The sequence below is a fragment of the Trichoderma virens genome (genome assembly GCF_000170995.1).
Source record: "Trichoderma virens Gv29-8 chromosome Unknown TRIVIscaffold_2, whole genome shotgun sequence".
Taxonomy (NCBI): domain Eukaryota; kingdom Fungi; phylum Ascomycota; class Sordariomycetes; order Hypocreales; family Hypocreaceae; genus Trichoderma; species Trichoderma virens.
The window spans coordinates 85,724-99,550 of NW_014013747.1; the positions used below are offsets into that span (position 1 = coordinate 85,724).

At 48.2% G+C, this 13,827-nt stretch overlaps 7 protein-coding genes across 7 annotated transcripts; 3 read left to right on the top strand and 4 right to left on the bottom strand.

Annotated features, from left to right (window-relative positions):
- Positions 1 to 216: 216 nt before the first annotated feature.
- Positions 217 to 978, top strand: TRIVIDRAFT_36024 (uncharacterized protein; the record flags this gene model as incomplete). The annotated part of the gene is made up of 2 exons (XM_014104678.1): positions 217 to 297; positions 373 to 978. 2 exons carry the CDS (start codon positions 217 to 219, stop codon positions 976 to 978), a joined length of 687 nt encoding a protein of 228 aa, XP_013960153.1.
- An 864-nt stretch (positions 979 to 1,842) lies between these two features.
- Positions 1,843 to 3,311, top strand: TRIVIDRAFT_63275 (uncharacterized protein; the record flags this gene model as incomplete). The annotated part of the gene is made up of 2 exons (XM_014104679.1): positions 1,843 to 2,230; positions 2,293 to 3,311. The coding sequence occupies 2 exons, from the start codon at positions 1,843 to 1,845 to the stop codon at positions 3,309 to 3,311; spliced, it is 1,407 nt and encodes a 468-aa protein (XP_013960154.1).
- Positions 3,312 to 3,455: 144 nt separating this feature from the next.
- Positions 3,456 to 4,467, bottom strand: TRIVIDRAFT_86048 (uncharacterized protein; the record flags this gene model as incomplete). Its single annotated transcript, XM_014104680.1, has 3 exons — positions 3,456 to 4,035; positions 4,139 to 4,220; positions 4,329 to 4,467. 3 exons carry the CDS (start codon positions 4,363 to 4,365, stop codon positions 3,591 to 3,593), a joined length of 564 nt encoding a protein of 187 aa, XP_013960155.1.
- Positions 4,468 to 5,766: 1,299 nt separating this feature from the next.
- Positions 5,767 to 6,402, bottom strand: TRIVIDRAFT_119825 (uncharacterized protein; the record flags this gene model as incomplete). The annotated part of the gene is made up of 1 exon (XM_014104681.1): positions 5,767 to 6,402. A coding segment is annotated over one exon (636 nt), but the record flags the coding sequence as incomplete, so codon positions are not given.
- Positions 6,403 to 7,045: 643 nt separating this feature from the next.
- TRIVIDRAFT_36290 (uncharacterized protein) lies at positions 7,046 to 8,391 on the top strand (the record flags this gene model as incomplete). Its single annotated transcript, XM_014104682.1, has 3 exons — positions 7,046 to 7,197; positions 7,265 to 7,960; positions 8,028 to 8,391. 3 exons carry the CDS (start codon positions 7,046 to 7,048, stop codon positions 8,389 to 8,391), a joined length of 1,212 nt encoding a protein of 403 aa, XP_013960157.1.
- Positions 8,392 to 9,028: 637 nt separating this feature from the next.
- TRIVIDRAFT_218113 (uncharacterized protein) lies at positions 9,029 to 10,118 on the bottom strand (the record flags this gene model as incomplete). The annotated part of the gene is made up of 2 exons (XM_014104683.1): positions 9,029 to 9,846; positions 9,911 to 10,118. 2 exons carry the CDS (start codon positions 10,116 to 10,118, stop codon positions 9,029 to 9,031), a joined length of 1,026 nt encoding a protein of 341 aa, XP_013960158.1.
- Positions 10,119 to 11,432: 1,314 nt separating this feature from the next.
- TRIVIDRAFT_36006 (uncharacterized protein) lies at positions 11,433 to 13,491 on the bottom strand (the record flags this gene model as incomplete). The annotated part of the gene is made up of 3 exons (XM_014104684.1): positions 11,433 to 12,582; positions 12,638 to 13,225; positions 13,277 to 13,491. 3 exons carry the CDS (start codon positions 13,489 to 13,491, stop codon positions 11,433 to 11,435), a joined length of 1,953 nt encoding a protein of 650 aa, XP_013960159.1.
- Positions 13,492 to 13,827: the final 336 nt, after the last annotated feature.

Below are 13,827 nucleotides of genomic sequence, written 5' to 3' on the forward strand. Positions count from 1 at the left end.
GGAAATGAGGGGCGATCGCTTCGCCATGTGGAGAGCTCAAGGCCGACGAGGTGGCAGCGCGATGGAACGAGAAAAGGGATATATAAAGAGCATGCTGTTGATTGTCGCTAGTTGAGGAGAAGCAAGCAAACAAGCACTCCAACACTCTCAGACTACAGCAATCTTCAAACAACCCAACTTACAACTTACAACAACTTCATCTACACCTCAGACACAATGGCTGCCAAGAAGGTCCTCGTTGTTCTCACCTCCCACGACAAGATTGACGCCATTAACCGTCCCACTGGCTGGTACCTGGTAAGCTTCTCTCTCTCTCTCTCCTCTCCTCCTCCTCTCCCATCTCAACATCAAGCTCTGACCACATAAAACCAGCCCGAGTTCGCCCACCCTTACCACGTCCTCTCCGGCAAGAACGTCGAGTTCACCGTCGTCTCCCCCAAGGGCGGCGTCGCCCCTCTGGATGCCGGCTCCATCGAGCTCACCAAGGAGGACCCCGTCTCCGTCGCATTCCTCAACAACAACAAGGCTCTGTGGGAGAACACACTGCCCATCAAGCAGTTCGTTGGCCGCTCTGGCGAGTTCGACACCATCTTCTACCCCGGCGGCCACGGCCCCATGTTCGACCTCGTCGACGATGCCGACTCCATCGCCCTGATTGAGGAGTTTTACAACGCCGGCAAGATTGTCTCTGCCGTCTGCCACGGCACAATCGCCCTGGTCAACGCAAAGGTCAATGGAGAACCCCTTATCAAGGGCAAGGAGATCACCGGCTTCACCAACGCCGAGGAGGACGCCGTTCAGCTGACCAGCGCCATGCCCTTCCTCGTCGAGGACCGTGTCATTGCCGCTGGCGGAAAGTTTGTCCAGACGGCCGTCTTTGGCAACAAGGTTGTTGTTGATGGTACCATCATTACTGGCCAGAACCCGACTTCTGCTTCGGATCTCGGTGAGGCTATTGCCAAGGCCATTGGTGCTTAAGCGGTCGTTGCTATGTCTTTTTTTTGTTTTCTTTGTCGCCTAGGCAGCTCGCAATATAGTAGCAATTGTTAAATATCCATGCCACTTATAACCTGATTTTTCTCGCTCCTCTGTGTCGTCGCATTCCTTTCATGAGTGAATTGACTGGCGTGTCACTTTGAAAATGAGAATTACTTTCAACTTCTTGCCCGCGGTATGAGTAGCATCAAACAAAGTTATAGCTTAAGACCAAAATGAAGACTGTGTTTACAATAAATTGGCTAATCATGAGTTTCAATGCCTGTGTCGAGATGCAAAGAAGCAAACCCCACCAAACCACCACTATCTGGTGCCTCGGTAGGGATTGATGACGTACCAGTTTACTGCACCAAACTCCACTAGAAACGCTGGAACTTGCGCTGTAAGAGCTTAACACTAGCTGTTACAGTGGGGTCCCTAGAGTCTCCATTATGTGCTGATTCAGTGCTGATAATACAAATGCGGTGTCCAGTCTCAATTCTTTATGCTAGAGAGGATTCGTTCTATGTTAGCGAAGCAATATTGTTTGATATGGAAGTTGAAGGATCAAATAAAATTATCTTATACTACACTTATATATTTATACCCTTTGATTCAACACCTATAATGCCAGGGATGTGAAGTAGATATACGGAGTACAGGCAGTCAATTGATTCTCGCTTACTAATCTAAGCCATAGCTTGCACCAGCCTTCTCTCCCCACAATTCGCCGGTAGTGGTCCAAAGTTGCTCGCAATTCAAGCATCCTCAGCCTCACGTCAATCCGCACGCGAATCGCTTTGCAGCCAGCTAGCCACCCAGCCTCGACCGTATTCGCAGCTTCGCATCGCCTAGCAGACGACCAATATGGCGAGCGAAACGCCCAAATTGCTGTGGAATACCGAAAATGTTAAGGATGTTGCTGAGTCGGTGGGCATTGGCTCCATGAGCGACGAGGCCCTCAAGGCTCTCACGCAGGATGTCGAATACCGTATTGGCCAGGTCATCATCGAGGCTCTGCGCCTCATGCGTGCTGCACGACGGACGACGATGACCGTAAACGACGTCTCTATGGCCCTCAAGGTCTTGGACGCTGAGCCATTGTATGGCTACGATTCCACGCGGCCTCTTCGGTATGGCGAGGCAAGCTTGGGGCCCGGCCAACCGCTGTTCTACATCGAGGACGAAGAGGTGGATTTCGAGAAACTGATCAATGCACCTCTGCCTAGAGTGCCGCGAGACATGAACTTTACTGGTGAGCTCCCATTGCGCGCGATGAACGCAGCTCTGTATCACACCGCTGACTGCTTACCGTAGCGCACTGGCTCGCCATTGAGGGCGTTCAGCCTTCTATCCCACAGAACCCGACCTCGGCCGAGTTGCGACCACAAGATTTGCTGCCCAAGGGGCCGGGCGCTAACCCTGCTCTGTCAGCCTTGGCTGGAAATGATGCTGCCTCTGGCCAGCCCTCTGTTAAGCACATTGTGAGCAAGGAGCTCATCCTTTACTTCGACAAGATCCAGGCTGCTATCCTCGACGATAATCCAGATGAAGAGGTCATACGACTGCGTCAGGCGGCGCTTGGGTCCGTTAGAGACGACCCTGGCTTGCATCAATTGGTTCCTTACTTTATCAACTTCATCATGGACAGAGTCACGCATCAACTTGACGATACATTCACCTTGAAACAGATGATGGAACTGACGAACGCTTTGATCGAGAACAAGAGCTTGTTCCTGGATCCGTATGCTAGTTCTCTCTCTGCACCTGTGCTGACGTGTTTGATGGCGAGGAAACTGGGCACGGAGGACGGTCAGGATTCTCTCAAGGAACAGTATGATCTTCGACAGCTGGCCGCCTCACTACTCGGCCGCATTGCACGCAAATACTCGGCTTCAAACTCGTTGCTCCGACCAAAGCTCACAAGGACATGTCTTAAATACTTCCTAGACCCCACGAAACCTCCCGCAGTTTTGTATGGTGCAATCCACGGCCTTCTTGAGGCGGGAGGAATGGAGGCGATCCGGGTATTGGTCTTGAGAAACCTCAAGAGCTTTGACTCTGGAATTCTTCAGCCTTTGAAGGAAAAGTCTGAAGGCTCAATCGAGTATGAGATGCTCGTTCAGGGGCTTGTGCAGGCTGTAGCCTCTCTCGCGCACAAGACAGACACTACGGATGCTACCGACTCGCAGATGAACGGGGTGAACGGCAACGCCCCCGCCTCGGAACTCTCTGACCTCAATGATTTCATTGGGCCCATTGTTGGCGAGAAGATTGCATCTGCTCGCAATCACCAGCTGATCAAGACCATTCTTGATGCCCGGTTTTTGGAATAAGGAGTGCTCTTGGTAGGGAGTTTTAAAGAAAACAGCTACAGCTGACGCAGCATATGAGAAGGCGCATGGCGTTCCGGATTGGTTGATATCCAAGAGATGAGCTCACACGCCATGTCATTGATACATGGTGTTCGGATTGTTTGTAAACTTTTTAATAAAGTCTTTTGGACAATTAATCAAAAAAGGCCCCTTAAAGGCCATTTATTTTACATGCACCGCCCGCTGCTTGTCCGGTGTTATTTTTCCCTTGCTTCCTCCAAGCCTTCCATTGATGTTCTTTTACAAGCCAAAAGCCAGGTAACCACCACCGATGAAGCTCGATACCCACAGAGCAATCTCTCCTCGCTTAATCTGGGCCTTGGCAAATCCGATACCCAGGTCGTACACCAGGTGCTTGATGCCGTTGATGAAGTGGAAAGTGAAGGGGAAAGCCAGAGCGAACTTGATGGCGCCCTTGACGACGAAGGGCAGGGCAGCGAAGCCGGAAGCCAGCGCGGCGCTCTCGACGTGGAGGCCTAGGAGAGGAGAGGCGAGGTATGCGGTGAAGTAGACGTAGGCGGCGCCAGAGAGAGCACAGCCGGTGATACGGGTCCAGGCCGAGGCACCGAACCAGGTCTGCTCCATCTTGTAGATGCCCAGGTTGGGGGAGACGGGGCGGTTAAGGCGCTGGTTGACGAGGACCTGCTGGCCTTCTTCTTGGGAGAGCTTCTGGGTCGATACGGGTCTGTAGAAGAGAGACGAGGGAAAGAGGGCCTATATCAGCAAGCTGTTTCTTCTTCCGGCTTCATATCCTTTATGGAGGGGCAGATGCGGCGGGCGTGGCTTACCGGGCCTGTGAGGTTGACATGGCGGAGGCGAGAACCATGCGCGGGATGTTCTGGCTGAAGAAGACATTGGGCTTCGTCGCGCCTAAGAAAGAGCTTCGTGGTTAGAAACCGTCCATGATGAGGCTATTCGCAGTGGTTGCATGTGAAGCAACCCAGTTTCGCCGAGGGAGGGGAAAAAGGGAAGACGTACTGCGCACGGCAGCGAGGCCGAGGCGGTGGGCGATCATGTTGGGCGAAGAGGCTGGATTGAGGGAGAGCGGCGATTTCAATTGTTGTTCTCGATTCCCCAGACGAAAAAGAGAAAGCCGGTCGCCGTGGTTTCGTCGGTTTGCGGGTTGGCAGGCGTTTGGAGACGAGCTTCTTCGGAACGGAACTGCGTCGGTTCCTCGGTTTAGGTGGGCCAATCAGGTAGCTCCAATTCATCATCTCCAGAACTCACGTGAGAGAGAGAGCCGTTTGCTTCTTTGGAAGATGTTCCGCCGTCACGTGCTAGAGATGAAGTTGCTGACTCATCTTGATTTTTCTGGTGGCCCTTACTTTTGGCAGGAAATTTCGCTCGTGGAATTTTTCTTTCTCTTTTCTTTCTTCTCCAGATAGTCACGAATGTCCGCCGCGCGGTGTCTACTATGGACATCGATTCCGGCAAGGCCTTTTTGGTTTGAGGATGTTTGGAGAGGAATTCTTGAATGGATCCTTCGTTAATCTCGGCATTTGGTTGTCCTCCGTACCGGTGCCGTTTCATTCTGAGATCTACATTTCCATCGTCGATAGCTCATCTGTGTGATTGTGATTGTGATTGTGCTGTGTCTTGTAGTGTCATCATTGTTTAAATGAGCATACTGCGGTAGAAGTCATTCGGACTGCAAATATGTTGTTAGGCTCATGGCTTTGATGCACTTTGGTTGCTGTTTTGTTGCTGCTCTGCGACAAAAATACGTGTGTGGCGCATAGCTCCGATTAAGCAAGCTTATTGTGGTTTGGAGCTACCCTGGACTACCCTGGAGCCCGTCATTGTCAAAGGCCCAAGGAAGATATGAAACGTCAATCGCTGTTTCAAGTTCTTTCTTGAGCTGTCCAGAGTGCTGCGCATATGTTTGCTGCTAAATGGCCATGATGGCTTTACAATTGTCGCGATACATAACAGTCCAAGACCGTTCACTTCGTGGGCCAGATCTTACCGATGATGTTAGATATTCGTGATTGAATAGTCCATGGAGTTTAGCAATCACATTTATGCACATCAACTTCTTCTCTCTAATAATCATCTTCGATTCAAATACACACATCTATGGCCATTGTCCAGCTACTGTAATCTGATTCAAATGATTGGGCTTGTAATTCCGAACCATTCGCAAAAAGATAGCGACGCCCTAATTGTATCCAAGCAACTTCTTGAGTTCTTCCTTTAGGCTCTCAATTGGTCGACCAGTTCCAGGCTCTTGCTTGTACGAGTAATCTCCATCATAGCGGTTCTCTTCATCAAACAGTGCCACAGTCCCCAACATGGTGTATGCCTTGCTGAACAGCCGAGTCTTCACACCCTTCTTCGTGTCTTCATCCCAGAGCGCAAACCCGTCTTTCCTAAATTCTTCAACAGAAACATCGACAACCGTCCATTCTCCGGCAGATGAAATTTCTTCAATGATAGCGATTAATTCGTTTGTGCTGACGGCGTAGTCTGCAACGTAAGTGACGCGATTGTGATACTTTTCTGGGTTTTGAAGAACAGATACGATGGTCTCAGCTGATAGCTCTAAGCGGCTCATGGACACCTTTTGGTTACCCGATCCAAAACGAGTAATGGTCCGCTGCTTCTTGTCGATCCAGAAGAATCCAAGCTCGATGCCCCAGTCAAACCATGCTCCGGGGATAATGGCCGTCCAGGAGAGGGTACAACCAGGCGACGAGGTGAGCTCTTCAAGCTCTTTTTGTGCCTTCTGCTTAGGTTCAAAGATTCTAATTTCCGCGGCATGGGTTGAAAAGGAATCAGTGCTGAATTCAGGCGTAATCAGGCGACGCACGCCAGCAGCCAGAGCGGCTCGCACGATAATGCTTTGGTGCTCAGCGGCAGCAGGATTGAAGGCTTCGACGAGAGCATCTTGGCCCTTCAGGGCTTCAGTAAGAGCCTCTAGGTCATTGTAAGATGATTGTTTGACGGTGACTCCGTTAGGATAGCTAGAGGCGCTCTCTGGTCTTGCGATGATAGTCACAGTGAAACCAGCAGAAAGCAAAGCTGGAACCGCAACTTTGCCGACATTTCCAGAGGCCTTAGAAATTTAGTTTTGTTAGTTGATTACTAATCTCCAATACAGAAGAGAATGGAAATCTTACTCCAAGAACCGCGACGGTCTTAATTGGCGACATCTTTTCTGCAAAGGATTGGATTAGAGATTCAAGGTTTGGAGATTCAACAAGCCCAGACGCTCTTTACTCTTGATAATGTGTAAGTGGTTTCAATGAAGAAGAGAGAGAAACAGAGAGAGACAGCAGGCTTATATAGATATTCAGTCAATGATGTTCCAACGCATCTACAACTCATTTTCCCAGCTCCCGGTGCATGATCATGGACAACCGCAGTGACATTCATACTATAGCGCAACTTCTGATTGGATGACACTGCCATCAGGGATCTCAAAACGGATTTACAAACTGGCGCTAATGCATCGGCCGAACCCTGCTCGTGATTTATAATTTGTTTAGTTCCGCATACTGGCAGAAGGTTAAACCTCCGGCCCCACGGTAGCAACACCTCTGGAGCTTTATTCCGTGTATCTTATAGCTGACATCCCCCTTAACAGAATCTCAGTTCCGTCTTTGTATCTTTGATGTCATAATATTGCAGCCATCCACGGGGAATTGACTTGAACGTTACAGCACAGCTGTATATGATTTGATAGCCTCAACGCCATGCAGGCATCGGCTTCTACATCGGATTCCACTCCTCTTCATCTTCCGCCGCAATTTCCAGTTTTCAGTCGAGCGGCTGGGGTCTGCTACCAGTGCAAAAGATCCAAGACCCGCTGCGATAAAACCCTTCCTACCTGTGATCGATGCCTACTGTATGTAGTCTTCATCTCCCGGCACAGTGTTACTACGGCCCTCCTTCCCATACTCAGACTTGCCTAGGAAAAAGATTCGTTGCGTCTACGGGCGCCAAATATCCACCAGCAACTCCGCTGGCGGACTTTGTCCAGGAGACGGAGAAATCATCATGCCACCTAAAGATGCTCAGGCCTGCTGTCTCTCTGAAGTACCTCTTGACATGTGTTACAAGCTCGTTGGTATGATATCAGTGGCCCTGCTTAGCGGCGTTGATGATGCTGAGCAAGATGCTTCACTTCTTCGTATGACACTCAAGTCAGCAGCACTGACCGCCACGTCCATTGTTCAAACTTACAGGGAAACGGTTCATGGCTGGTTTCCAATTGTGGGCGATGATCAAATTAATCAACTTCTCGAGATTTATGCTCAGGGAAATTGTCGAGGCATTGACGGAATGCTTCTTTTATCCATGGCGCTAGTATCTCAATTGCCTTGCGGACATTGTGAGTTTAATATGCACAGCAATTTATACAAGGCAGTAAAACAGTCATTTTTGCTTTTACAAACAGCCTCAAGATCACATTTAAGGGTTCTTCAGATTGGACTTTTGCTGTCACTATTTGAGTACGGCCATGGCTTTGACCAAGAGTCGGAATTGACAGTTGCTGCTTGTGCCGTCATTTGCAAATTACGCAAGATGCCTTCTGATTCTGAGAGGAAAGATGTTCCAGAAATAGGCATAGATGCTGCGTGTCGGAAGGCAGTCATTATCATGGACTGGTATGTGCTGAGGAGACGCGTTCATCCATCTGTGAATGAAGGCCAATGACTGAACTATAGACAACAGTTTGGTAAAATTACCGAAATCCTCGGCAAGGGAACAAAACTTAAACGATAGCAGCCCAGATTCAGTAGCGGAACATGTACAGCTGGATGACGAACACTTCAAAGAAAGCTGTGGCTCATCGTCCAACTTCGAGATGCTCTTCCAAGTTGCTGGGGTCGTCCGAGAGGCAATACAGTATATCAAAGATGAGATAACGTCTAAATCTCCTGAAAATTCATACCCCGTAGTCGAATCGCGGCTTAGAAATCTTTGCTATGCCCTTATCCAAGCAGCGGGTCCTAATTCTCTTATGTTTTGCGACAGCATCGCTCTTGCGCTTAGGTACCATACTCATTACAGGACCGATCACCAAGCAATTACATGAAACTAACCAAATGTATCTAGTTTTTTATTTGAACTCAATGCATTTCATTTGACAAGATCCAAAGAATCTGTCAGCATGGCGGATAGACTCGCCATAGACTCATCCCGTCGAATGGCGGTTGATATCTGCAAGTCCATGAACGAGATAGTGCCAAAGAAGGGTGTCAAAGGACTTTCCCTTATTGGGCTGTCTACAACATGTCGAGCCGCTCAGTTACTGGCCAGGACTACTCCCAGCTTGTGTGAAGAAGGAATATTTACGACTCCGGAGCTTGAAGCTCTGGGCCGTGCACAAGATGAATTCGCGCAGAGGTGGCGAGTGGGTGGTGAGTACATCTAAATTTTGCATACAATGCGCTCATTTACTCCACCATTTCTGATGATAACCGTCTAGCAACATATAAAGAGTCAACAGTCTAGCAGAGTATATTAATTGTGAAGACTTTGTCAACAACCGTGATGCTTTCTCGTTCATGAATCTTCAATCTTCTTTTTGGCATCATCTTAGCAACACGCGCAATAACCATGGTTGCCAACGTATCTTTGTTTAATTTTTCTAAATATTACAGCTATTAATCGTCTAATCCAAACACTTGCATATGCATTTGAAGTAAAGGAAGTAAACAGCCCATACGCCTTCATGCTGGAAACCCGAGTGGGCCATGTAACTTCCCATCAAGTCCTAGAGTATCTCGAATCGTACTCGCACACGAAGCCAACCAATCTTGGATCTTTTCCCAAATCTTCTTGATCCCTGTCTTTAACCATGAGACAACGGTGTTCAGCCAACCAAAGATTGACCCCCAGGGAATGAAATAGACGGCTGCCGCCACGCCTGGCGCAACCAGCAATGCGCTACCTGCTGAGGCGGCAGTCATTGAAGTTGCTGCCGCTGTGCTAAGGGCGTACCCAATAAACTTATACTGCACAAACATACCCCCTGCAGACATCTTAACGAACCCAGTTGAAGCGAGTTTGGCGGCACTTGTAAGAATACCAACGATCGCGGAAATGGGGGCCCGGAAGTCGTCCCACCAACTGCCCTCCATTTTCACACCATCCATCTTTTCAATGTGTGCGCGAAGCTTATCTCGATCAAAATCCGAGATGGCAGTAGATACTGCAGATAGTTGCCCTAATTGACCTATGTGAGAGCCGAGATTGAACACGACTCCAGGTCCAAGCCAAAGTTTGGCTTCATGATGCATTCCCTCCCAAGATCGAATGGTTTGTCCATGAAAAGTAGAGAATCCATCGACGTGAAGGTATTCGTCAGGATTGTAATTGGCTGCGCATCGATATATCTTCAAGTCCATTATGCTAGACCCGATCTCGAAATACAAGTGGCTAACAAATCCACTTGCGATGATAACAAGATTGTCATATAGTCCGGATTTCTCAGCGGCAGCGACTACTGCGCTGAGTCTAATGTCGTCTGTCGCTCTGATCTCGAAATCTGAGGTTTGTGGGCAGTTAGATGAGAGAAATCATTGAGTTGAATACCTGCATGAGATGCCTACTTTTAACCTGTTTAAAAGCCCTCTCTTGTTTCCTGTGATTCAATTTATTCGTCAAGCCTTCAATGGCACCATGGCGGCAAACAATAATCACAAATGTATTGGGATCAAACTCCAGCTTCTTGACATAGTTGACCAATGATCCAATTTCCCGATTCAAGTTCAAGCTAGGTCGTGGCTTGAATTCTTCGTAGGCAGATAGCTGTGTCATGGTGGATAAATAGCCAGAAATATGGCAATGTGAGAATTCAGCAAGCAAATGGGAGAAATCTCAACACTCTTTCGTATCACAAGGATCTACAAATGCTTTCACTCAAGGGTATAGTTATATGTAAAATTACCCACGGAAATGTGAGAAACGGGATACTGAGGGGGTATTTATACAAATAAACTTCAGCCGTAAGGGTAAACATGTCTTGAATTCATCCCTTGCAGAGTTGTTGTACAAGGTCATACGGCATAATGTTGACGTCAGTATACGGATCGCCAGCCGAATCAAATGACACGAAATTAACCGGTGAAGGCAAGCCAAGTCAGCGCAACCTTAAAATGTATTAGAAAGATATATCCGCTCCCAACGCCGCTACGTGTGTAGACCAGTAGGCGTCTGACAGCAAACAAAGTTTGTGTAGCGAATTGGGCGGCCTAGGAAGGGATTGGACGTTGGTGAGACTGGTGTCGGTGAGAGTGTCTTATCCTGAGATTAACGCAAGGGGGAATTGCTGTCATGTCAGGAAATGAGCTAAAACGTTTTAGCGAGAGGCAGCTGAACATGTTTTGTTTCAATTCATGGCCGCTGATTTAAAAGGGAGATGATCAGATATCTTTGGGTGTTGGAACTCAACCCAATTGGATGAGTATAAAGAGAATTAACCACCACGAGTGTTTAAGACGAAAATTAAAAAAAGAAAAAATATTTTAAAAAGAAGATCGACAGGGTGAGAAGGGATTGGAAGCAATAAACTTATAAAGACCCCGATCTGAGATATAGATCTCGCATATTGCAACAGTGCCTACGAAAATTGGAGCAAAAAGGTCTCTGGTAATTATATTATTCTTTCGAATTCCATGATAACTCAGACACTCTCCGAATCTAATTGTTGAATTTTTTTCCCATCATCCAGATATATGAGCCAACGCTGCTTTATCGTGAGTAGCTGTTGAGTGCAACCTGAGTGATTCTAGGATATCGTTCCTTGCACGACCATCCCTTTACAAACAGGGGGGTTGGCAGCCGTCTCTGTAAATCTGTCTCAAGCAGCAAACGCCTCTTATTTGCCCCCCCCCCCCCCCCCCCCCCCCCCCCAAAAAAAAAAAAAAAAAAAAAACCTTTACTGCGCATAAAAAAATAGACAATTACACAATGAAAGCAGAAGTAATTCATTTCGTAAGTGGCTAGGAACTCTTAAAACTTTAATAAGTCCTAAAATAGGACAGAGTGTGAACTTCCTTATGGCTTTCTCTACTGGCTACTACACCGTATTTGACGGTCTCCAACCAAATCATTGCTGTTGCCGTTCCACGTTTATTTAGAACACAGGCTCATGAAGTACTCCAACATCCTGGGATAGTCTGGAGTCCCCAAACCCGATACCGGATCCCAACCCTTCGCAGCCAAAAAGCCCGGCGTTCCACAGCCAGATGAATTACCAACTGTGACATCGTTTAGAACGCTAGGATTAGCGTACAACGCTGGAGTTACAAAGCCTAGAGTGGGCATGCCCGCCTTCAAGCGCTCCTCGTTAATGCGAGTAAGAATAGCAGCGACAATCGGAGCAGCTGATGACGTGCCGCCGCCGAGGAAGATGGAGTTGAAATCAATCGACACAATACGATAACCAACTGCAGAAACATCAGGGAATCCGCGGCCGCCACGATTGAAGATGCCGCCATCGGCACCAATATTCTTGCCCTCAGAGGTGTTGTAGTACTTGTAGGGCGTTGGGTTTTCCTTAAAGTACGTATCAATGGCACTTTTCTGCCATTCAGGAGTAGGATAAATATTTGAGAAACCACCACTGGAGAATAGATTGCTGGTAGCAATCTCATTACCCTCCTTGCCGTCGCTATGACCCGGTGCTAGTTGGGTCGAGCCAACTGCCAGCACATATGGGCAATTGGTCAGTGCCAATGGATTAAAGATGGTGAAGTTGCCGTCCGCGTCTTCAATACAGTCGCCACCGTTGCCAGCGACACCAAAATCACCCGTTGCCCCGACTATCGTCACGCCTTGCAAGCTGAGCTTCATCCACTCACTGCACTGGCGGCGGTCGTAGTTGACACTTCGCTGTTGTTCCTCTGGGCTCCAGGAGATGGAGATGACATTTGTAGGCTTGAAGAGGCCGCACATCCTCTCTCCCGTGTAGCCATTTGGGTCTGGGTATGTTGGGTCATACTCTGGGCTGTCTCCAGTAATGTTGAAAGCGGTGCGGTTGCAGTAGCTGCCGTCAAGTGCGTCGAGGAAGGTGTTGAAATAGCCTTGGGTCGTGTTTATTTGCCAGTAGAGGTCGTCAACATTGTAGACACGGACATTCTGTGGGTAAACGATCGGGTATGCGACGATTATGTCTAGCATAGCCTCGCCATCGCCCGTGGTCATTGGGGTATCGTTATTGCTGAGCCTCATAGCGCCATCAATCGAAGTGAACAGAGGCGTGGTGTTGGTAGGAATATTTCTAAGACGGATGTCAGCTGCATTCTTCCCTAGACTAGAATAGTGAAGATTCCTACGACGAGAACTTCTCAAAAAATATACTCAATGAGGTTTGGTTGTATGGCTGCCGCTCATAGATGCCCAGATCATTGCCTTCGACGGCCGAATCACCGAAAGGGATGTTGTACATGTTGCGGATACAACGGGGCGTGATGAAATCATTGCAGTTGCTCGTTACGTTTGGACCAAACAACGGAGCTGCAGGAATGACATCGTCCGGGTTCTTTGTATTGACATCCCGACGAATCCGCCGCTCTTCGACGTCCCCGGAAATCTGAAGTCTTGAGATGCCTGGGGTAATGTAATCGACATGATCCAAAAGATCAGCTGGGATTGAGTACTCATCCGTTCCAACCTGACGAATGCCGGTCTTCTTGTTCTCATATATGTCATAGGTTGCGTTAAGGAGTTTCTCAAGCTCCCCTACCGTGGCATGGAACTGTATCCATTGACGATTGTCCGATCGAGACACGCGGTCCAATTTGATACCCTCGACTTCAAGCCAATTGTGGACTGCATCAACACTGTCGTCATGGGGTGCAAACAGATCATTCACCTCATCTTGGGTCATGTGCTGGCCATACTTTGGAGAGTCAGGGTTGGATCTTGAGGGGAGTCAGTCATGTTAAAGGCTGCTGGGTTGTATCCTCACGTACCTTTCCATGAGTAACTCATGGCCAAGATTGAGATTTTGTTGAGTCAGGCCAATGCGCACAGGGAGTAGGCCATTGCGATTGATGTTGCCTATTTTGACCCATCCGCCTAGAGAATCCACCGCACGTTCGTGAACGACATGTTTGGCCAACGAAGTTTCAACAAACGTCACCGCTACAGCGTAAATATACGCCAAAGATGTGCGTGACACATGCATATTTTCACTTATTATTTTGAAACCGCCTTGTATAGCAGAGGGGTTGAAGAAAGAGAGCGATTGAAGAATGTAGATATAGGTTCAATCGTTTAGCCTAGATACATGATCGGTCATATAGCACAGCCTCATCCAGTTCTGTATAGAGCAGAGCCTCCGTACCGAACAGGGCTCCCCAGCACCTAACTTCTCGTATTAACCGATATGATTATCATGAAACAACCGCAATCGTGCATACAACATGGGTCCCGTCCACACACGTGCGCAAAGATGAATCAAGTCCTATAAGAGCAAGGGGTTCTACGGAAAGCTCTCTCTCGGAGTATCACTTATTGAGTT